General features: G+C 34.5%; 2 protein-coding genes across 5 annotated transcripts; both read right to left on the bottom strand.

Annotated features, from left to right (window-relative positions):
* Positions 1 to 640: 640 nt before the first annotated feature.
* LOC121247762 (coatomer subunit beta'-2-like) lies at positions 641 to 13160 on the bottom strand. Of its 4 annotated transcripts, none has more exons than XR_005937282.1 (26): positions 13022 to 13160; positions 12742 to 12762; positions 12483 to 12544; positions 12253 to 12307; positions 11238 to 11274; positions 10785 to 11110; positions 10558 to 10689; positions 10310 to 10458; positions 9514 to 9582; positions 9018 to 9168; positions 8849 to 8914; positions 6878 to 7066; positions 5121 to 5261; positions 4952 to 5026; positions 4628 to 4804; positions 4433 to 4524; positions 4224 to 4340; positions 4009 to 4123; positions 3790 to 3861; positions 3028 to 3224; positions 2854 to 2950; positions 2537 to 2643; positions 2240 to 2369; positions 1792 to 1997; positions 1181 to 1229; positions 641 to 1040 (listed from the first exon to the last, which is right to left on the bottom strand). XR_005937282.1 is itself a non-coding variant. In XM_041146195.1 (26 exons), the coding sequence occupies exons 1-25, from the start codon at positions 13022 to 13024 to the stop codon at positions 1210 to 1212; spliced, it is 2730 nt and encodes a 909-aa protein (XP_041002129.1). In that variant the 5' UTR covers positions 13025 to 13160; the 3' UTR covers positions 641 to 1040; positions 1181 to 1209. The 4 variants fall into 4 exon arrangements, 1 of the variants encoding a protein (XP_041002129.1); XR_005937283.1 differs by having other exon boundaries at positions 2854 to 2947; positions 13022 to 13159; XM_041146195.1 differs by having other exon boundaries at positions 1868 to 1997.
* A 2330-nt stretch (positions 13161 to 15490) lies between these two features.
* On the bottom strand, positions 15491 to 18186 carry LOC121247773 (coatomer subunit beta'-2-like). Its single transcript, XM_041146214.1, has 10 exons — positions 18046 to 18186; positions 17832 to 17852; positions 17655 to 17716; positions 17448 to 17502; positions 17269 to 17305; positions 16822 to 17147; positions 16602 to 16733; positions 16333 to 16481; positions 16140 to 16208; positions 15491 to 15906 (listed from the first exon to the last, which is right to left on the bottom strand). Exons 1-10 carry the CDS (start codon positions 18046 to 18048, stop codon positions 15852 to 15854), a joined length of 909 nt encoding a protein of 302 aa, XP_041002148.1. The 5' UTR covers positions 18049 to 18186; the 3' UTR covers positions 15491 to 15851.
* Between the last annotated feature and the right edge of the window lie 5657 nt (positions 18187 to 23843).

The following is a 23843-nucleotide window of genomic DNA, read 5'->3' as shown; positions in this document are numbered from 1 at the left end:
TTTGTGCGTAGAAATGTTGAATAAAGGATTGGTCACTTACGATTGCACAGAACTCTGCGTGTTATTGAAAGCAGATTGAGACACGTGCAAATTGAGCTATCAATGGATGACAGCGACATTGATTTGTGATTTGGGTTGCGCTCTTAGGAGTTTGGAGCCCAAAGATAAGAATGCATGCTCAAATTCAAAGAAAAATTCTACACATTAATATCATTATCTTTATATTACACATCACATATAATTTTTTTATTTTTTATTTCTTATCAAATGTATTGTGTGTGAATTATTAATAAAAAAATTCATTTAGTTTAACAAGAATTAAAAAAAAAAAAAAAAAAGACAACCAAATGCATGAGTCTAATATCGGATAAAAAAGAGTTGATATATTCTTGACTTCGCGTCCGGCTTATCGTAGCCATTTTTTGTTTGTTGGTTTTTCATTGCCTTATTTGTGGTATTATTTGTAGCCATTTCTTGTTTGTTGCATCCTCTCGCAATTGTTGAAATGAAGGCAATCATCATACGAATAACCCAAACATACAATCTTCACCCAAATAGTAAGAAGATGAGAAAAACTTAAAAGGTGCAAGCTCTATTCAAGAAACAGGTCATTGGAACATCCATCCATCCATCACTTTGATAAAAACTAACAAATAGGAAATGATTAGTTATAAGGCATGTTTACAATCCAAGGCGAAATTATAAGAGATTTCCCTCAACAAACAAAGGGAACCAGAAAAATTTAGTGACTTGAACAATGTAAACAGTAAAATATATAATCTGAGTGATCATCACTAATCCATTTTTCTACATTCACAATGGCGGAATAAAAAAAAAAAAAAATAGAGATAACACCTCTGGGTATGCCAAAAAGAAAGGGGAAAAAAAAAACAATTAAAAGAGAAATTAACTGAAGCTAAGAAACTTCTTTTTATACTATTTGTCCAGTGACAAAATTCAATGCCCTACGAAGCCACACCATCAAGTAAGAGAAACAACCAGTCCCTAAAATCACTTATAGATAGCGTCATCCATGAAACCTGGTATTGAAAAAATGAGAAAAAGAAGATTAAAAGAGGAACCACCTTTGGAAATAAAATGGGGCCAATCGAAACTATACATTACATCTGATGTCCCTTTTTTTTTTTTTTTTTTTTAATTTGGTCTCATCTCTTCTCACCTCAAGTAAGAGATCCATACAGCTGGAACCTACTGGTGTGACGTAAGCACTGCCAACAGAAATAAGGAACAAGAGCCAAGTCAAGATGTGTATATCGATTCATAAAACATAAACACATAAAAAGTAAACCAAAACTGAATATGCAAAGACAAAAAAGATGCCATGTAAGTCAAGTTCCTAGCACATACCACAAATCAAGAGTAGAAAATATATCTATGTATATATACACACACAAACTGGCAATTTATCCATGAATACAGCACCAATTCACTGATATCACATTATGGTGATTGAGATGCCAATCTCATTTCAGCATGGTGATATCACAGAAATCATATGTTCTGATGCCCATACACTAATGCCCAATATGGTACCTATAGATTTTCCTTTTTAGATGGGTAGTGTAGTACCTATAGATAATACATACTGGTAATAAAACAACAATAGCACGGATGAAAGTAGCAATAAAAAGGAAAATAATGGATAATTACAACTAATAGTAGTTGTAGGGTTAGTTCTATTAGATATAGTAGGAGGGAAAAAGGAAAAAAAAAAAAACGCAAGTTGCGAGAATGGGAGTTAGGAGTGGCACTTTAGAATCAATTAATCACCAGATACAAAATTTGGATTTTCACACTGGCCCAACCAATTGCTTTTATGCGGACGGGGTTCCTTCATTATTCGTACCCCACTCTTCTTCAGCCTCGTTACCGTTAACGAGTACTGCACCATCTGTTGAATCAACATCCACTACGACAGCCTCCTCTTGGCTTTCTTCTTCTCCATTGTGTTCCTCTACATTCTGTTCCTCTCCACTCTATAACCCATACAAAAAAAATTAGCATACTAAACCAAATTCCAAAAAAATTTGAAGAACTAGCCAAAAGATAGTTACAACAGAAGTTCACATGATCAGGAAAAAACCAGAAATCAAATTGATACAACTAAATCAACAAATTGAAACCGCAGAGGTTGTACCATTCTATACATCAGATATCTCACTTGCAGTAGCCCAAGTTTAAAATGTTGCCCATATTTTAATGTCTAGGTAGAGTATACCTCATGATTTGTGTCTCCATTTTCAAGGGGTTCCTCATCATCCACTTGCATGTTTCTGAATGCCTCCACAAGTGTGTGGTGTGATCTATCAGCATGATTGACATATTCGTGTGCAGGAGGATAAACACCTCTAGAAAGATATGAAAAGACTGCGGTTAATAAATACTATGTATTCCTTCCCGATCCAAAATAAATAAATACTGCCAATTCGGATAGCACAGATGAAAAAGGCTTGATAAGAATCTCAAGGAGAAATTATCCAGCAAAAAGCTGATAAATGTATGAATGCTTTGATACCTAGTCTCTGCAACTCTGGATTCCACAGAGAGAGCAACTTGCCAATCCTCAAACAAATTAGGATACTCCTCAGGATCAGCTAAAGATTCAGCAGCTTTAGGATTGACCTGCAAAATCAAATTTAAGTTAGATAATCTACACAATCAAACAAGAATAGATACATAAATGAAGGTATATGTGCATGATTATGCACAGCTTTTGTCATTACAACAGACTACTGTTTATTTGTTATCACAAATATATAATTGATATTGGATTACCCAAGCCTGTTTTTACAAAATCTAAACCAAGACAACAAACAGGCAAAAAATGGTTACCTTATTGAGGTCCTTTCTCCAAATTGCGACAATCTCTGAGACCTTGCTTGGAAGATAAGATCGTGCCATCAAGGCAGCCTCAGGTATCCGATTGCTGCAGAATATAATTTCATGAATTGTGGTTTCCCATTTCAAGTTCAAAAGAAAAAGAATATACAATTACAACTAATATACCTTTCCAACAACAGCTGGAGGCACTCTTCCAATTTACCCAACATGAATAAGCAAAGAAATGCAACATTGTTCTTCCCCTGCTCTTTAGCAAGGGATGCAAGTTCTGATATCCCCTCAGCGTCCCCTAAAGAAGAATAGAGCAGCAATAAACCACTCAAATCCATTGCACGCTTTAAACATTCCTCAGCCATTTCTAACTGCAACACCCCAACAAGAGAGGAATACCAATTAAGTGAGAAAATCTAAACAAAACAAACATTTGATAGGATAGGTTCAGAAGTGTGGCTCATAGAGCAATCTATGCAACAGTGAAGGAAGTAAGAATCCACCACAGAAAATCAAGCTGCAGCATCTAATAGGAGACTGCAAATAGAAAATGAAAATTTGATTATAAATGTATCAGATCTACATTAGAATCATTCTTTTAACCCTAGATAAATGTGTTAAATGAGATGTTCACTCTTTTTAAAATGTTCCAAAGGGCCTCGCCTTAATTCCAAGTCACAAAAAAAGTTCTACATAAACCCAACATAAATTGCGGTTCACTTAAGAAAATCAAATGCGTTCAAAATTAATCAATACAGTATCCTGTCATTCTAATGCGGGGATGTTTTGATCGGTCTAATGTGGGGATGCGCTGATCAGACTGAAATATATATTTTTTTGATAAGTAAACAAATTTTATTGATCAAAGAATAGGCAAAGCCATATACATAGTTCTAGAACAGAGACTGAAATAATTATTGTAATATAATTCAACACCTTTCCAGTGGACATTGCTAATTCTCCCAACTGCTTCCATTTAGACTCACTCTGCACTTCTGAGGCAATGCTCTGCACACAAAAAAGGCATATTAATCAAGAAAAAATTGATAAATTGACATGTCATTCTTCAAAAGGAGATTAACGTTTGAATGCCTGAGTAGATAATAGCTCTCAAGGGTACTCATATCCTCTTAGGAACAAAGGAAATAGGTATACCTTTGCAGCCTCTAATCTTCCAAGCTGTATAGCTAGCTCAAATCTATAATCAGGGTCCGTAGCTACTTCAAGAGCATCCTCGATCATTCCACGTGATTCCAAGAAACGAGCCACACTATCAATAAGAGACAACTAATAATTAGGATCCAAGAAACATTTTCATCCATCAAATTTGACATATTCCACCATTTTGCCAATCCAAACGTGATACACACCTATTATGATGCTCTTTAGGAATTGATGGTAAAACTTCACTGGCCCTTTCCAGGTCTCCACGCATTACAAGTGTCTTATACTCGATCAAGCTAACAAGTAATGTGTATCCTATAACACTGCATGACCAAATGGAATAAACAATAAAAGGTTAACGACGAAGTCAACTGCCAATTTGACTTCCAAGGACAGCCACCAATACCCTACTTACTTGAACTCTTTGTCAATTAGATAAACCCGACTTTGACCAGCAAGATAACCCAACAAATACATAGGCCGGTCCAAATGAAACATTGTGGTTACCTAAATAAATAGAGTACGTATTAAGATGGCCCTGCCAAATCCATGGATGGATAATATCTGGATATGTTAGACAACTTTGAACCAAATATGGACTATACAATACCTCACCACCAACACAGTAATTAAGCCTCCAGGAGGAGTTGTTATAAATGAAACAATCCCCAACCCATATACCAGTCCTGACGCGTTCATTCACTTCATGAAGAAGTTCAAAGGCATCCTCAACACCTTGTTCATCAACAGGTCTTCCACTATCGAAATAAGAAGAAACTACATCTCGCTGAGACATTAACATCAAATCAAGTTTACAATAAAATTCACTAAAACACACAAGCAACATATGTGGGGACATGAAATGGAAAAAAAAAATCTAGTCTCCGGAAAAGAAACTTTTTACGTGGTACATCACAATTGAAAAGATCCTTACACTGTATTTCAGGATGTAGAATGATGTATCACTAGCAATGGCCACCAAATCTCCACTATCGGCCCAATAGAGGTTCTGACATGTCAAAATGAAAGAGTGAAACATAGGGAGCAGAATAGATGAAAATAATGGGCAACTGAAAGGAACACAATAATATGCAATTGCTTACTTTCACATTAACATCAATCCGTCGAATCAACCTGCATTCAGCCCAATCATAGAAACAAATAAAATCATTTGAGCACATTGCCAATAAAGCTCCCCCATAAATATGCTCAGCTGAGAAGGTTGGTCGCACACTCCTCTTTTCCTGATATATGAAATCTCCATTAAAGTCAACAAAAGTTCAACAAAACAAAACTGAACTGGAACTAATATATAAAATCTAAGAATTAGTACATGATACTGATAACTGATAAGTGAGACAATTTCAAAACCAAGGCACTGGACCTGGAAACATATTTTACAACTGCCCATCCAAATGTCCAAGCATCATATTTGTTTTAGAGGAAATGACACTGAAAATCAGCTTCCAACATAATTGACAAAAAAAATTCTTTTTAAGAAACTTTTATTAATAAGCTAAAAGGGTGTTAGCCGAGGAAAAAAAGCGCTTAAACAGAAAAAGAAAAAAGATGCAAAAACTCCTGAAAACAAAAACTAGGATGCACAATGGCTATCTGGTGAGGCATAACCCAAACTAGCCTGAAGCGGCCAAGAATTGATTTTTTTTTTTTTTTTCTGATAAGTAATAAAAACATTTTTATTCATTGAATGAAATAGGCGAAGCCCATATACACAGAAAGTATACAAAAGAAACACATAATTACATTCTAGAAGCATAAAACGAAAACGAAAACAAAAACCGAGGATTGATTTCCATAGAGAACCGACTATCTCATTGTGAAGTAACAAATGCACTCCGGTCTCCCCATGCTTATTATGCATATAGTACCAATTGACTACAATAACATGTAATCTGCATAAGGGGAGGTTTGGATTGTGAGTTGAGATGAGATGAAATTTGAAAGTTGAATAAAATATAGTTAGAATATTATTTTTGTTTTGAAATTTGAAAAAGTTGAATTGTTTATTGTATTTTGTATGGAAATTCGGAAAAATTGTAATGATTAGATGAGATGAGATAAGATGAGATGGGGGGCTTTTTGTATCCAAACCTCCCCTAAGTTGTCCATTGTGAGGATCTTTCCTAGTGCTGCAGTCAGGAGAAAAACCCCTCTCAAGGGAGCCCTACAACACCATATGTTCCCCCAAGGAAAGGGAATACCATAAGGGGGAAATAAGACCTTGTAGGACTTAAGTTCAGACTGAAAGGTAACGAACACATTTAGCTCCCCTCCCCTCAAACTGGTAGAGTATACTTGGTTAAAGAAAGAACCAAAGAGCTCCACATACTCAAAGCACATGCTATAAAATATATCTTCAAGAGATCTTCCTTAAGTGGCTGGTTCCGGCATCACACATCATGCCAAAATTTTATTGACTCCTCACCACCACAAAACGAGTTAGTCGTGAAAGATTCCTGTCCCTCCTAATATTCTTTCAGAAAACCAACCCCATAGGACCCATTGACCCGATTTGATACCACACTCCCAGGAACCATCGTATTTGAAGTCGACCACCAACCTCCGAAGGATCTATCTCTCATGAGTATAGTGTCAAAACGACTTCTCCAACAAAAAATAATTAAATAAATTAAATTCCGAACCCACAAAACTCCCTCAAGAATTGGAAAGCACACCTTCGACCAAGTTACCAAATGGAACTAAATTTCCTCACCCAAAGCACCCCACAGAAAGTCTCCATAACTGCTCTAAACGGCTGACTACACCAATGAGGAGAGGGAAGAGACTGAAGATAAGTAGGTATATTGGATAATGTGTTTTTAAATTAAAGAAGACAAACCTGGAAATTTTTGCTGAAAATCTTAATCTTTGATGTGCTCTCTCTAACAGCATATTCTCCATCTGATGACCAAACAATTTCCAAAGCCGAACCAAATGACCTGTTTCTCCACGCCAAAGCCGTATAGATAATGTACTCACCATCTCCACAGACAACAACAAACCTCCCATTAGGGTTGTGCTTCAAGCTCTGAGATAAAAGATAGTCAACAATAAACTCAATAATACATGCAGATAGATAAACAATTTATAAGAAATTTGTGAAGACATTTTTTAAAAAATCTTTTATTCATACTACCTACTGGAACAAAAAATCATTTCCACATTTTTTTTTAAGTAAATAATGGAATAATTTAATAACATTTCCTCATATTTCCATTTGCAAACGGAGACTGCCCATGAATTTTTCTTTTGATAAATGCACAGACTGCCCATGAATTATAGCAGGTCATATAGAACCAATTTTTCAAATCATATCCTAATACTCTACACACGTTAGATAACAGTTTTCATTCCATATCAAGTTAATCATAATGCATTTTGGTATGAAGAAAAAAAAAATTCTGCTCTCCTGAAACAAGAAATAGAATCATTATCTTGGAACAAGAAGCACTTTTTTTCTATCACAGAAACTTAACAGCCTTTTTTTTTTATATAAGTCATAGATGCTTTTATTAATGAAATAGGTGTAGCCCACATACACTTCACAGCTAAAAATCAACTTACACAGAAAGCTTTCATGATACTAATCACAACTCAGTTCTATGTATAAATGACTTTAGGTGATAATTCCATGGAAAACTGCATAGCAGAAAACTGTTCTTATATGCATAGAAACAAATAAAATGGGATATGAGAAATCAAAACCTATAGACTTCAGAAAGAAACTAAAACCTGGGAAATAAAGCAAGGAATAAGAAGTCAGTTTTGTAAGTTTTGTGAATTTCACATACTCTTCTATTCTCACAGAATTATTGATATTACTTTATTTCCATACATTTGACCCAAATGATTAAGTGAATGTTGAGAAGTGAGAAAGAGTTTAAGAACTTTTGGAAGATAAAGTTTATGGGTTTTTGTGAAAGTTCTGGGTTATTATTTGACCCAAATGATTAGTGAATGTTGAGAAGTGAGAAAGAGTTTAAGAACTTTTGGAAGATAAAGTTTTATGGGTTTTTGTGAAAGTTCGGGGTTGAACTTTTGGAAGATAAATTTTTATGGGTTTTTGTGAAAGTTCTGGGTTATTATTTGACCCAAATGACTAAGTGAATGTTGAGAAGTGAGAAAGAGTTTAAGAACTTTTGGAAGATAAAGTTGTATGGGTTTTTGTGAAAAGTTTTATGGGTTGTTGTTGTTGTTTTTATTCTTCTTCTTCTTCTTATTATTATTATTCTTATTAAAAAGACAAACTATCGGTACCCCCATGGGTGGCTCAGATCGAGCTGCCCAAGGGGTGGCCACCACGGTGGTGGCTAGCCTGGTTAAATTTTTTTTTTTTTAAAGTAATGTAATATTTTTAATTTTTGATATTATTTTAACTTATAAAAAATTGATATTATTTTAATTGAATAAGTGAAAAAATGTTGAAATGAGAAGTGGAAATATTTTTGAGTGATACATTTTTGTGTTTTGTATGTTTGGTAATGAAGATGAGAGAAATCTAAGAAGTTTTGGAAAATTCTAAAAAATCCTACTAGTACTAAACAGGAACCACCAACGCATAAGCATGGAATAGCTCACACTGAGAAAGCTCTTTATAAAAGAGGCAACTCAATCAGACAGGATATCAGAAAGATAATGTACATGTCAACGAAACAAAAATATATATCTTTATTATCATGAGGACTACTTTTTTTTTTAATAGGTTATTATCATCATCACATCATGAGGATAACATGGTAGAAGTAGAAGTAATGACAACACAAACATAATTAAATGGAACTCAAATGAGACCAAAAGGATGCCATATCACCTGTGGGTAAAGATCACAGGTTCCCAACTCCTTAACGGCCAAAGGAAGTCTTTCTCCATCAGCAACCTAATAAGTAAAGCAAACAGAAGTTATAGTCACAAAAACTAACATTTATTTCAGAATATCATGTCATTCAGCAAACTTAGGGTCTGTATAATTGAGTTCAAACCTCCAAATCTGCTCCCACACTCTTAATGTTCACAGTTTGAATTTCATTATGTTTCGCCCATATGATCTTTCCACTGTTGTCCATGCTAGCAACAGGTTCTTCTCGACCAAGCTTCACCATAATAGATCCTTCATCATAACCAATCACAACCCTGGACAGAAACAATAGTTTTGAATAGTATAAAACAACTTCATCAAAGTAAGAAATGGACCAAATTATCCACAAACTCGACCTTATACAAAGACTTTTGATTCATGGAAGCAAGCAACTCAAGAAGAGAGGTATCAGGATACAAAACCAACAATTGAAAGAATGCTTCTCACGCTGTCTAAGCAAATATCCAAACTTCACAAATTAAAATTCCCCATCAGATGGTCTGGACCAACTCAAAATATTTCTAATATCCAAGAGCGAAAATGCATTAAAAAAGTATTCAAAACTTATAGGAGAAACAATCATGATATTCAATTAAAAGAAACCTAATCGAGAAACTTACCGACGTGAACCTTTCATATATCCAATAGCCCAAACTCTTTCAAGACCATAATTCAATGTGTTCTCAAGCCTGCAAGTAAATGAACTGTTATATGTCTGGAAGTCGAGGGTTAGGAGAAAGAAAAAACTCCATTATGTATTACTAGGATTTTCTAGAGAAGGACACACTAAATTATGCAACAAAATTCATAGATAAAAAGAGAAGAAACAGGAGACAAAGACAAAAAAGGATATACATAAGTTTCAACAGTGTCGACTTGGCTTCGCCTACTTTAATAAAATTCTTATTTACTGATAAAAAGCATTGTCGACCTAAGGTGGATTTAAATTTGAAACTCCAACCCGACTCAACCATTTAGCACACAAAAAAATAGAGGGTGACCAATGATCGGTTCTTATTTTTCCATAAGCAAGAAAGAAAATTGTGCGGAAGATGTATTATTCATTTCCCTAAAACACTCACAATTCCCTAGAGCTTCTGCCAACAGAATATTGTTTGATAAGGTTATCTACGAAGTAGGAACATGCAAGGCATAAGAGAAGGGAGGAAGGCAAGCATCTGAAAGAAATGAGATGATAGCAACTGTTTCCATTACATCATATAAGAACTCATTTATGAACACTGGCTTCAATTCAAAATCATTCATCATTACTGAAGGGAACTGTTGTGAAGGAAAAAAAAAAAATTATTCACACCCAAGAAAAAGTCTAAAGGAGAAAATAAGGCACAAAAAAAGGTCAAGGGCCAAGGCAATTTTACAGACAAAACTCAGAAAGTTTAGTACAAAACAAATTACCTATACGTGGTAGAATGCCATATGCGAACTGTCCCATCTTCAGAACCAGTTATTATTATAGGAAGTTCTGGATGAAAACATACCGCAGAGACATTGTGTGTGTGGCCCTCTAATGTCTGGACACAGCTTTTGGTCTGATAATCCCACACCTGCTTTCATAGGATTTATTCTATCCATAAATGTTCCAGATCATTGAACATAAATTTAAACAAAAAAATCTTAAAAAAAAAAAGGAACAGGCCACAGACCTTGGCAGTGTGATCATCAGAACCAGTAATCAGATAAGGTTTATCACCACCCGTAAAGTAGTCAACACAATTGACACCTTTTTGATGGGCATCCAATGTAAAATTTGGGTCAGGGGAGCCAAGATTCCAAATCTAGAAAGAACATAAAACTAGAGCATTATCAGCATAATTATACCAGATGAGGCAAGTTTCAAGAAAAAATTAATCATCAACAAATCTCATCATACCTTTATCGTGCGATCGAGAGATGCACTGGCAAATGTGTTGGTGTCTTTTGGATTAAATGTCACTTGCATCACATAATGGGAATGCCCCTCAAAAATCTGTGTACACATCCAACCTTTCTCCCAATCCCAAAGCTTTATGAGCATATCATCAGATGATGACAGCACATACGGAAGGGTAGGATGGACAGCTACACATCTAATGTAGTCAGTGTGTGCCTCAAATACTTTTATCTTATCCATTGTGTTGTAATTGTATACACGAATAATCATGTCATCAGCTCCAGCAACAACCCATTGCTTGCGTGCTATAAACTTGGCAGACCTAACTGCAAATAGAGACATAGCTTTAGCAACCTAACTAAACCAGCATCAATGAATATGACAAAAGATGTTTCAGCAACCTCATCAGGCAGGGGGGGATAAGCAAGCAAAGTAACATTGTGCATTAGGTACCTGGTAATTCTGTAACCTCAAAAGACTTTGCTGTGGTCTGGTATAGTGAAAAGGATATTAAAGTTAGAGATAACTACTCCAAAGGACTCTAAATAAAAATTAGTTAGCAATAATGGTCGAAAACTCCTAAGGCAGGCTAAAGAGCCTCCATGAGAAAGGAAGCAAATGCAAATACTTTGTTCTAACATTTCAATAATATACGGATATCTTTTTATTAGCAAACAACACCTGTATAAGTCATGAAATACCAAATAAAACAAAAGGTACTTCAATACATCCATGTTGGTTAAAATGTAGGTGCACATGCTGTCTTCATAAGTGCTGGGCATAAAACACGGAATGAACAGACAACAGAGTTCTTGTTAGTTCAGTTACACGTGGCACTTATTTGACACAGATTATGAAGAGGACAAAAGCTGAACCATAAAACTAAATGGCACCATTTTAGCACAAGCATTGGGGCTTTCATCATCATCAAGTGAAACAGTTGTTGTCACTGTGTAACACCCCAGTCCCACATTGGGAGTATGGATAACCCACATAGGGTGACTGGTTTATAAGGGTAGTCATGGGTGCTAAGTTCCACATTAGCTACTTCCCAGGTGAAACTAGGTTTTCTAAGTGATTCTAGGGAAGTTTCAAATTGACTAGTCCTTTTGAAGTAATTGTGCAGATGTGACTAGCACTTTCCACAAGTCATCACACACTACGACATTCTTTTCCACATAATTTCTATACATGTGATGACAACCATTTATTTGGAAACTGTTTAGTACAGTGTCCCCTGACAGATTACATGTGGTGCACAGTCCTCATGGAAGACTCTGTGTGTCCATCTGTTTGAGTTAAAGGAGATCCATCAAAAGATCTCTGAAAATACAAATAAATTCAGTAGAACTTGTTGATAGCTTTTTTACAGATCACACGTTGTTACAATTGACAACAAAAATGCCCAAAAACGGAAGTAGTAATTGTAATTTCACATGTCATTATTGTGCATCTTACACTAGCACACCTGTGATTGGTAGTTCCAGATACACACGGTTCCTGAATACAAACTCGCAAGAATCCTGCAACAAGAATTACATGTCATTGCCCTTTAATTTCTATAATAAACATTAATATCTTAAATCACATAGTCACTAAAGTCATGATTTAGCATAGAAAATGCATTCTTCGTAATTAAATTTTCCCACATAATTCAGGCACTTGTATATAGCATTGCTCTAGAAAATTGTAACTTACCATGGTTCGGTAGGATGCAGATCCACAGACTTTACTCTCTCTGATCTTTGAGCAAGCTTTCTCTGATACAAAGTTTAACAAGAAGTGACCGTTACTCAGGCAATTTTAAATTTTCAAATCCACAGCCAGCCGGGTTTCTACGAAATCTTTAAAACATTAAAATGACGATTCATCGGCAACCAAGTACTAGATAATGCCAAAATTCAGGAAGGAAAAACTATAGCAAACAACGGCGACTTGAGATCTAATTTTAAGGTACCTTAATTTCCAGTCTGAGAGGCTGCGCAGGCGCCAATAATAAAACCAAAAAAAAAAAAAGACGAGTTAGTTATCAGCCAAACACCAGATGTCGTAGAAACGAAATAGCGTATATAATTCTAAGTCTCACATTCGCACTAATTAATAAAAAAACACTTCAGCTCTATCTAATAGACTACTTGATCAGAAATTACGATCAAATCGAAGGGAATTTGTGCCAGATCTAAGCTGTAACAAAATGCGAAAGCGTTTGAGAAATGCAATGGAATAGGAAATCTTACCATTCTTGCAGACTATATAATGTAATAGCTTTGATCGGAACCACGAAATCGAAGATCGAAATCCCCGAGCCCGATAGATCGGAGAGGGAGAGATAGGAGGAGGGGTTTGGTGTTGAATTGGAGAGAGCTGTGAAAATATTTTGCTTTGTAGTTACGAGATACATATTAACGAAACTGCCACTGAAGGGGTATCCAGGTGCGAAACGGCGTAGGATAAGGGAGACACTGTTTGTGGATCTGGCAATGGTAATATCAATATGATATTATGATCCGATGGGGATTGAATTACTCAAAACATTTTGATAATTATGTATTTATAAATAATTTAATCAGTTTTTAAATATTAAAAATTGTAATAACATCAACTTTTTTTTAAGAAAAATTATATTTACAGTCTTAGAATTTATACCGTAAAAATGTATCTAACATTATTAAAAAAGAATTATCAAACTTTGAATAAGTGAAAAAATTGTAAATTCTTCTGTTTTTCAAACGTAGATTTTGTCAAATATTTTTTATCATTAATAATTAATCAAAATGACAACTAGAATCTCAACATACAGACTCTACTTCCCGATCTTAAAATAAATAAAAACTTCAATCGAGCTTGCACACCCATTGGGCGAAAATGACATGGCAAACTCGGTTAATGAAACGATGTGCTGCCAAATGGGTGGGAGACAAAGGACTGCCAAAAACTTGTGGGAAGAACTGAGATTTTTGTGAAACGCACCGTTTCATGCTTTGGTTCAAACGGTTCGCCAAAGGGAGTGGATGCACTGTCAAGGCATATACCTTTGGTGCTGATGTTACCTATCCTCATCCAAGAGAGGATTCAAGCCCTTCAATTGCAACTGTTTTTTATTTCAGTTTATTACTGCGCTTAGCTTGATTATGCTTTTGTGTTGTATTCTTCAGTACATATATGCTTGACCTGTTTCAAGATTTTTTTTATTTATTTAACATACTATGGAACTTGATCTTTGTCTTCAGGTTGTGGCATCTAAAGATTGGTCGGAAATCAAAATGTATGCTAGTTTGGTTTGTGCTCGGGCCCATCGACAGGAGCTGATTCAAGATCTTTTCAAGACATGGCAGGATCCTGCAAGAGGGGCATTGTCTGGTGGCATGATTAAGTATGATTGAGCCTCTCTCTCCGTCTTCTTTGCTTCAACGAGTTCACGTGGTTCGCCGAAGGGAATAGCGGGATCTGATAAACGAGAGAGAGACGTGAGACACCCACAAAAATGGGGTGCGAAAATGGGAGATGACGAACGGAAAAATAGATCTGGGGAGAATGGCTTTTTCGAAGATGGATCTGAAGGAGAAAATGGCTTTTTCAAATATGGCAAAAATGGATTTGGCGGTGAAGAAGAGACTCGTAGTCTCTTCATTATGCTATTTTATGTTTTTTTTTAATATAAAACAGCCTTTGACGCATGTCAGCGACGAGCGCAGATGCAAAATCGACCGTACATAGAAGAAGAGAAATGTGAAATTATTTATATCAGACTATATAACTGCAGCACATCGAGTTCAAAAAATAAAAAATAAAAAATTATAAAGTGTGCGAAGACTACGATTAATATATAGCCACACTCAAAAGAAATACTACTATATCCCTCATTCTTACCGCTCCGTAAAAAATTTTTTATTTTTTTATTTGATAATTAAAGAAGTAATTTTAAATATATTAGTGTATTTTTTTATTTTTTAAAAATGTTTAAATAAATTAAAAAAATATTAAAAAAAAAAAAGAGTCCAACAGAAAGAGTGGGGCGGCATACAAAAGAAGAGCTGCAACACGCTCGATCTAGCTGAACGTCTTCTTTCACTGGCAGGCTTTCCAACTTGGGCCTATGCGGGCTGGGCATGTTAGAATGGACTGGGCCCTTCCAAGTTATTTTTTTTTTTTTTCGAGATCCTTTCAAGCTATCTTAACCCTCCTGCGAGTGGGCATTGCGTGATTTTGGAAACGTTGTTGGCGAGGAGAGAGGAAGGGAACTGACATTTCTTTTTGCAATGATGTACAAATTTTAATTCAATCCCCTGTAAATGCAGGACTGCAAATGGGAAAATTATTATTCAAGATTACAATTTAAAACTTTTTTTTTTCCGTATTGGGTTATTCTTAATTGAGAAATACTACAACTACAAAATGATCGCATAAAAATAAATTTATAAACTAGTATGATTTCATATAATACGTTAAATCTACTTTACAATAAAAATAATTTTACAATCTAATATATCACTTCAAATTACGTCAGTTTGTAAATTTAATTTTATGAGATTCTTTTATGGCTAAAGCATTCATCTCTTCTTAATTACTCCATAGATCCCCAAATTGCGGTACTCCAATTGGTGTTCAGGACAGTGTATTGCAATAATATTTCAGACTGAATTTATTAATTTAAACATAGGTACTACATTCCACTGCTAGGACATAGAGATGAGAAGCCATTGGAATTCAAAGAAACACACCACATGCATATATAAACAGTAGAAAGAGTACATTAATATCCTTGGAGGTAGCTATAACATAATATCTATGGACACGACAAGAAGTAATTCCTTGTGGCAGTTATTTCAGATCACACAATCAAAACAGCAGCAGCAGCAGGGGTAGGGTGATCAAACGCTTCATTCATTGATCTAGCTAGCTAGTGTTGCTCTTCAACTCGAAGATAGACAAATTTATTCATAAGAAAACAGTAGTACAGGGGACCAGGAGTAGAGCAGTAAGCAGCAGCGGATGATCAGTACTTCATTCCTCCAAGTACGTACTTCTCATCCCCAAATATATAGTTGTTTCACCGTATCTCAGCTTCTAAGTACTCTTCAGACTGACCATAATTGTTCCTTTGTCACAACCAAATACAACCCTGAAGGGAGTAGGGATCATGATATTAGCAAGGAAGTATAAGTAAAGTACACATTAGATATTGGAATTAATGATTTTCTCCTCATGCTGTGGGCAGCAAACTGATAATGGTACTAAGATTATTCATATATTCTCTCAAAAAAGAACAGATATTTTCATATGTTTGGATGTAACAGTGACTTAAAGTACCTCTTCCTACGACTCACACAAAAAGCTAGAAGAATAGAGTCTTACCGATCTGATCCTTTTTTGTATCCAACCACCCAAACTCTTCCGAGATCATAGTTCAATGTGTTCTCGAGCCTGTAAATTATTGAGCCTGTAAATTAAAGTCTGACGACAGTAGTTCTAATGCATGCATGTATTTCAATTGATCTCCTGCCTGGTATCAGAATATGGAAAATTTGAATCATGAAGATCGAGTTACCTATAGGTGGTGGCATCCCATATGCAAATAGTTCCGTCCTCTGAACCAGTAATAATTACGGGAAACTCTGGATGAGCACATATCAATGTAACATTGTGCTGGTGGCCTTCTAGGGTTTGCAGGCAACTTTTGCGTTGATAATCCCACACCTGTTTATCTCATAAAATTATAGCTAGTCTCAATGAATAAATTCAAATTAATGATAACCACAAGTGCATATGAAAAATCTCTACTTAGCCGAAGAAGAAGGAGATAGGCCGGTTGCAAACCTTAGCAGTAAAATCATCAGAACCAGTTAAAAGCTTTGTTTCATCGTTGCCAGTGAAGTAATCAACGCAGTTTACACCCTTCGAATGGCCTTCCAACGTAAAGATTGGAGCAGGAGAGCTCAGATTCCATACCTAGAAGAGGAGCCATTAACAGACTTGAAAAGAAAGTTGCAGTTTACAATTATGCCAGAAGCGAAAAGATAAGGCCTATATATAATACCTTTATGGTTCCATCAAGGGATGCACTTGAAAAAGTAAGGGTGTCTTTTGGGTTGAATGCAACTTGCATTACATAGTGTGAATGCCCCTCGAAAGTCTGAGTACAGACCCAACCCTTCTCCCAGTCCCAGAGCTTTATAACTTTGTCATCGGACGCTGACAGCACATAGGGAAGGGTAGGATGGACGGCCACAGATCTGATGAAATCTTCGTGTGCCTCAAATTCTTTGGTCTTATCCAGTGTGTTGAAATTGTATACCCGAATAAACTTGTCATCTGCTCCAGCAACCACCCAGTGTTCGCGTGCAATGAACTTTGCTGACCTGACTGCAAGCACATATATAAAAAAGAATGTCAATCTAAAACATGCTCAAGAATACACGCACATACAGCTTCTATGGAAAAGTACTGGAATGTAAAAAAAAACTACATGCGTGTCATTAATTACCTGGGGACTCAGTGACCTTGAAAGACTTCTCCAGTGTCTGGAATTGGATAAAAAAGGTTAGCATCAAATGCTTAGAGAGAGAAAAATAATAAATACAAGTCAAAAGTGTTTGAAGCACAGAAACAGTACTCAAAGATCAGTCAAAGGTACGCCTAACATATAAAATATTGCCAGCTTACCTGTGACTGGTAGTTCCAGATACAAAGACTGCCTGAATACAAACTTGCAAGAATCCTGCAACAGAAAGCATTGTGCAGCAATATACTTTAGATAATGACCAGCAAGTACTATTGAAAAATCCATTTTGCTTGATACTAATCTGATATAGATAGCTTTCCTTTGTTTTCATGCATGTATGGGAAAATTAAAGGAGATATGTAAATTACCATGGCTCAGTTGGATGAAAATCCACAGATTTTACTCTTTCTGAGTTTTGAACATATTCTTTCTGTTGCAGAAAACAGCAAGCAGGTGAGTTGAGCAGCTTGAAATTAATTCATTTAACAGAGATTGTCCATTTACATATGTATAAATAAATAAGAAAAAGCAAAACAAAACAATACCTCGATCTTGAGTGAAAGAGGCTGCAGGGGCATACCAGAAGTACAAAAATTATTAGTCCAATATCTAAACTTTAAGTTCCAAATAAAAACTCAAATCGTATTCTGAATGTAAGTTTCAAATAAACTCAAAAATGGCTCTGTTAATCTGTGACCGAATATTGCGGCTTTACAGATCAGAAATATATATATATATATATATATATATGCAACTCACCATTTTCGCAGTTGATATCTTGGAAGCAGTAGTTGATTAAGCCTGTACGTGGTTGGAAAAGAGAATCGTTAACTGGATCGAGTTTGATTGGTAAATATTTCTGCAGCATATATGTGCATATATATAAGCACGTTAGGGCCTGGGTTGCTTTCCAGTTAAGGAATGAACATGTTCATGCTTGGTTCAATGTCTCGGTCTAGCAAACTTCGATCGCCTTGCGTTGTCATCCAATGCACCCATTTCCGTTGATCATTCTACGGGTCAGAACGGAAGGTAAAGATTGGTTTCGATACAGTTTGCGCCTTGACCGTGTCAGTGTATAGTCGCAGACAAATTAAGGGTCTTGGGAGATGGGATTGCGAGGCAATCGTGGAAACCTCCGCCATTAGCAGCAGACGTGCTTTGACCTTTGTTTCGACTGATGCAAAAAGCAAAGTTGGATAAACTTCGGGAGCTTCGTAAGAGTCTTCGATCGCCTTGCGTTGTCATCCAATGCACCCATTTCCGTTTATCATTCTACGGGTCAGAACGGACGGTAAAGATTGGTTTCGATACAGTTTGCGCCTTGACCGTGTCAGTGTATAGTCGCAGACAAATTAAGGGTCTTGGGAGATGGGATTGCGAGGCAATCGTGGAAACTTCCGCCATTAGCAGCGGACGTGCTTTGACCTTTGTTTCGACTGATGCAAAAAGCAAAGTTGGATAAACTTCGGGAAAGGTATTTGTCGTCCTAGAGTAAAGTGCGCAGCAATGTGCAATCTTTTTTAGAGAAAATAAAAAATATTATATTTATATAAAAAAAAATAATTTTTTAATAATAAATTTTATTTTTATTTTAAATAATTATGTAACGGCACTATATAATTATATATAATATTACTCTTTAACTTTTTTATAGTAGTCAAATATTGCGTATTTCTTTTTAAAAATAAAAATAAAAATAGTTTTTTTATATTCAAGGCTTAAATTTATCAATTTTTTAAAAAAATAGAGAAATAATATTTATAATTATAGAGTGTGCAAACGTTACACATTCTTTTTAAAAAAAGTGAATAAATATAAAATTTAAATAAAAATTTTAATTTTTTTGCCAGAAACTCTTTGTACATAAATTTTTGTATACTTTTTGTGTACTCTACTAATGTGATTAGGTGCATCATTTTTTTAATATAAAATAATAATTTTGATCAATTACATCAGTAAAGTGTGCAAAAAATACGTAAACATTATGTATGTAACATAACTCATTTTTTAAAAAAAATGCATGATAATTATACGATATATGACTGTATCTGAACGTAAAAGTCATCTTCCAATCATAAATGTTTTAACATTTAGTAATCAATCCACATTACTCATTAGAATTAGGACTCGTTTAGTTTTATAGATAGATGAGATAAAATAAAAATTGATAGTTTAATAAAATATTATTTTTAATATAATTTTTATTTTAAAATTTTTTAAAAAATAATTATTTTTTATATTTTAAAAAAAATTATAATAATTAAATAAACTAAGATAAAATAGATGCATGGTACGTAGAAAAAACGTAACCGTAACGTTTCATTACGTAGAATCTGTTAATCATTTCTTTTTTCTTTCTATATTTCAAAAAGCGGTACTTGCATTAGAACTTATAGGGCACGTGTTATCCGGGTGTTACATGATGTTCTTTACTCTAATATTGTATGATTTCTATAGGCCCTGCGAAACCGATGCTAGGGTCAATAAATTGATATATAATATTTTTTATTTTTTATTTTTTGAAAATGATATCTAATATTTTTCAACTATTATTTGGGGGGCCATAAGGCCTGTGGGGGCCATAAGGCCATTACAGGCGAAGCCATCGAAATTAGAGTCGGCCTGCTCCAATTCGGAAAGGATGAAATGAGAAATGTCTCCCACTGAGACGGACTGGGCCAAGACTCTCTCTCTCTCTCTCTCTCTCTCTCTTTTTAATCTTATTTTATAGCATTGGGTTAGCACTTAGCCCGGGTGTGATTAGATTACTGCTTCTTCTTTTTTTCTTTTCCCAGAATTCTCTAGATTTTTCAGGGCAGTTTCTCTTGTTTTATCTTGTTTATGTAAATAATCGGATTCCTCCCATGCACGTTGGACCCCCTTGTAACAAAGCTCTTTTAATCTGTATTTATTTGTTTTGTAGGTTTCAACGGTCAGTGACTTCGACACTGATGAGCCTGTAGACGAACATTTTAAAACTTTTAAAGACCATATTTTTTAATAATATTAGATACAAGTTTTAAATAAAAAAAATGATTTATACAAATTCTAAATAAACAAACTATATATAAGTCATTGTAAAAAAATGTAAAAATTTATTTTTTATTAATAAGACCCATTTTTTTTTTTATCTATTTGAGATTTATATCGAATATTACTCAAGAGTCTCTAGTTAAAAAAATAGATATACCATATGCTCATTCGGCTTGTATTTCAACTGCAGCATATATCTCTTTTTGTGTCCAATTTTAGCTGATCAAGTGAGAAAAAGTTGTCAAAGGCATATAGCCTGCCATAACACCCAAGCCTCCAAAATGGAGGTCTTGGGTTCAACCCACCCCCCCAAAGAAAAGAAGTGGATGATCCTTATATAACATTTATTGTTATTTATACAGAGTTTTTAAATAATATTAAATATTAATAAATATTGTAAGATTTATTTTATGTATTTTTTTCATAATACTAACTCGTTGGATGATGCTTCAAATGCGAAATTAATTAAGCTAATTGTAAATCATGGCTCCATTGACGATTGGGCATATGGTTGTTAACTTTTATCATACTAGGAAGGGATAAGGAACCTACAAGGTCCAGTCAGGGAGATCCACTATTAGAAGACAAAAAACAAAAAAGAATGAGAGATAATGAAGAGACGAGAAATGAAAGTGTTAGAAAAAAGGGACGAGAAAAGAAAATGAGAAATTGAAGAGAATAAAAAATGTCAGACATGCAAATTAAAAGAAAGACGATCAATCATCACCACTCCCTAAGGGCACGCGAAAAGATAGAAACAAATAAAAAGAAACGACCAGACTACTCCAAGGGGATTTCGACGACTTCTTCAGCTTCTTCAACATCTGGAAAGGGACTCTAACGAGAACAGATTCTCCAGTAAATATATTCGAGATATCTATTGTACAGTGAAAAAGAGAGGCGATGAGATACTGTAAATAAGCTTATTATAGTGAGTATTCTCTCTCCAAAAATCTCGTAGATATAGATTTTATGCCGAATCATGTAAATATGTATCTATATCTCTTTTACATTATCAGTATTTATTTTCCATTCGCTTTTATGGACGTACGCACAGTCACACCAAGTCATGTCGGAGGTTTTAGACGACACTAATCGAGACCTAAATCATTATAGTGAGCCGAGAATGACTCTTTTTTTCCTTTCGGACAGTTGTGCTATTTTTGGTATTAACAATACTAATGGGAGGGTACATGCTTCCCTTCCCACATAAAAGCTTTATAATTTGTTCTTTATGTTATTATTTTTTTTATTGCCACCCATCTCTAATTTTATGCAACGAGTGAACATTGAATGGACCGACGGAAGCGTATGTATACGTAAAATAATCACCGTGAGCAATAAATCATTATGTTCAAGCATTATGAAATTTAAACAATGAATTATTTGTTAAATATTCTTTAAAAGGGAAGAAAAGGAAAAAGTAGAGTTTAAAAAAAAAAAAAAAAATTCAAGTCGTACAATATTTGTCCATAGAAAGAATGATAAACTTGTTATAGCAAATTAACAGGCACATGAATAAGTGAATGAAAACAATGGTTCACTTTCTATATTTTTTATATGATACTATTAGTATTTACCAATGGATATTTTTAATAAATAAATTGAGTTATTTCTATATAACATGGCGCGAGTTTACTATTAGTATATATCTTATATACTTGAAGCTGGCCATTTTACTAGTAAAAAATAAAGAAGAAAAATAATACACGTAGAACTATTTTTATAATAATTTATATAATTATATTTTAAATAAATTAATGGAATTTTTGTAAAACAACTTATAAAAATAACATTTCATAAATATCCTTAATAATTATATAAAAGATTACTCAATAAATAAAATATTTAAAGCGCAAAACCTATAAAATATTATAGGCTTGAACCAAGTCTTTTTAGGGTTTGAGTGCCCCGGCCACTACGATTTGTTTTGTGGCTCGTAGCGCGCAGAGATGGTATTGAATATATACGAAGATCCCCCAAAGTTGACCTCAGTGAATGGAGCACCCAAAGTACGTCCCGCCCCAGAAAAGCAAAAGTCCATTCAAGAATGATTACAAGTTTAGAACTGAGAACCCATCCACAGAAAAGAAGAAGAAGAAAGAAATGAAATAATAAAAAATCAAAGAAAGCAGAAAACCACAGGAAACAAGTGTTGTAAAATCTGATTAAAATGGCATATGCCCAGAATAAACTTGTCCACTTCCGGGTGTGCTAGCTCCTCAATTATATATGCAGTGTTCATCCATATGAATAGGGCAGTTAGACCCTAGTCATCATCATCATCAGTCATGCACTAAAGTACATATCAACTAATTAGCTAGGAAGACTCATCTTGTCTCCTGACTTTGTTCATTAATATTGCGGGATAACTCGGTGGGGGTGGGGTCTTTCCTTTCGTTTGGAATGTGATTTTTTTTATATATTGTCACTGCAGATATGAAGTCATCCCCAATTTATATATGCTTGGAGCATATATAGTCACAAGCTAGGAACCCTTACTTGTCTCTGTCTCTCCTTTGATCACTTTGAAATACCCATGAATTAAAGGCTATACATAGCTGTATTATTAGATTTTTTCCAACTACACGTACGGCCTCGAAGGTCATTTTAAGGAAGCCATAAACAAAGTTAATGAGATTTAATCATTTATATTTGTTAATTTAACATTGTCTTATATGTGTAGATCAGACTCATGACTTATGTTCTAATATCTTGTGAAATTATAACTTATTATAAAAATTTAAATTTATAAGAGAAAGCAGATTTAGTCATTTATATGTATGTTAGCAATTTCAATATGAGATCTCTAGAAAAGTTGGACGCGTTAAAATCCATATATATTGAGATCAATACGTGAATATCATCCATGCATGCTTTGAGAGTATATGATTTTAATATAATCTCTCTTAGCTGATCTTGGAGCATGAATGATGTGAAATTGATTTCATTCTACTACAAATATATCATATTATTAAAATTATTTATATAAACATTAATTATTAATAACATGAGATAGAGCCAAGAAATCATTAATTCCCATATATTTATTTAGTGAGTGATCTTTTGCTGCTTATGATCAAGAAATAGAATCATTATCTTGGAACAAGAAGCACTTTTTTTCTATCACAGAAACTTAACAGCCTTTTTTTTTTTATATAAGTCATAGATGCTTTTATTAATGAAATAGGTGTAGCCCACATACACTTCACTAAAAATCAACTTACACAGAAAGCTTTCATGATACTAATCACAACTCAGTTCTATGTATAAATGACTTTAGGTGATAATTCCATGGAAAACTGCATAGCAGAAAACTGTTCTTATATGCATAGAAACAAATAAAATGGGATATGGGAAATCAAAGCCTATATAGACTTCAGAAAGAAACTAAAACCTGGGAAATAACGCAAGGAATAAGAAGTCAGTTTTGTAAGTTTTGTGAATTTCACATACTCTACTATTCTCACAGAATTATTGATATTACTTTATTTCCATACATTAGACCCAAATGATTAAGT

This window comes from Juglans microcarpa x Juglans regia, chromosome 1S (assembly GCF_004785595.1).
Source record: "Juglans microcarpa x Juglans regia isolate MS1-56 chromosome 1S, Jm3101_v1.0, whole genome shotgun sequence".
NCBI lineage: Eukaryota > Viridiplantae > Streptophyta > Magnoliopsida > Fagales > Juglandaceae > Juglans > Juglans microcarpa x Juglans regia.
Note: the sequence above shows the minus strand (reverse complement) of the source record. Positions and strands in the feature narration are given on the sequence as shown.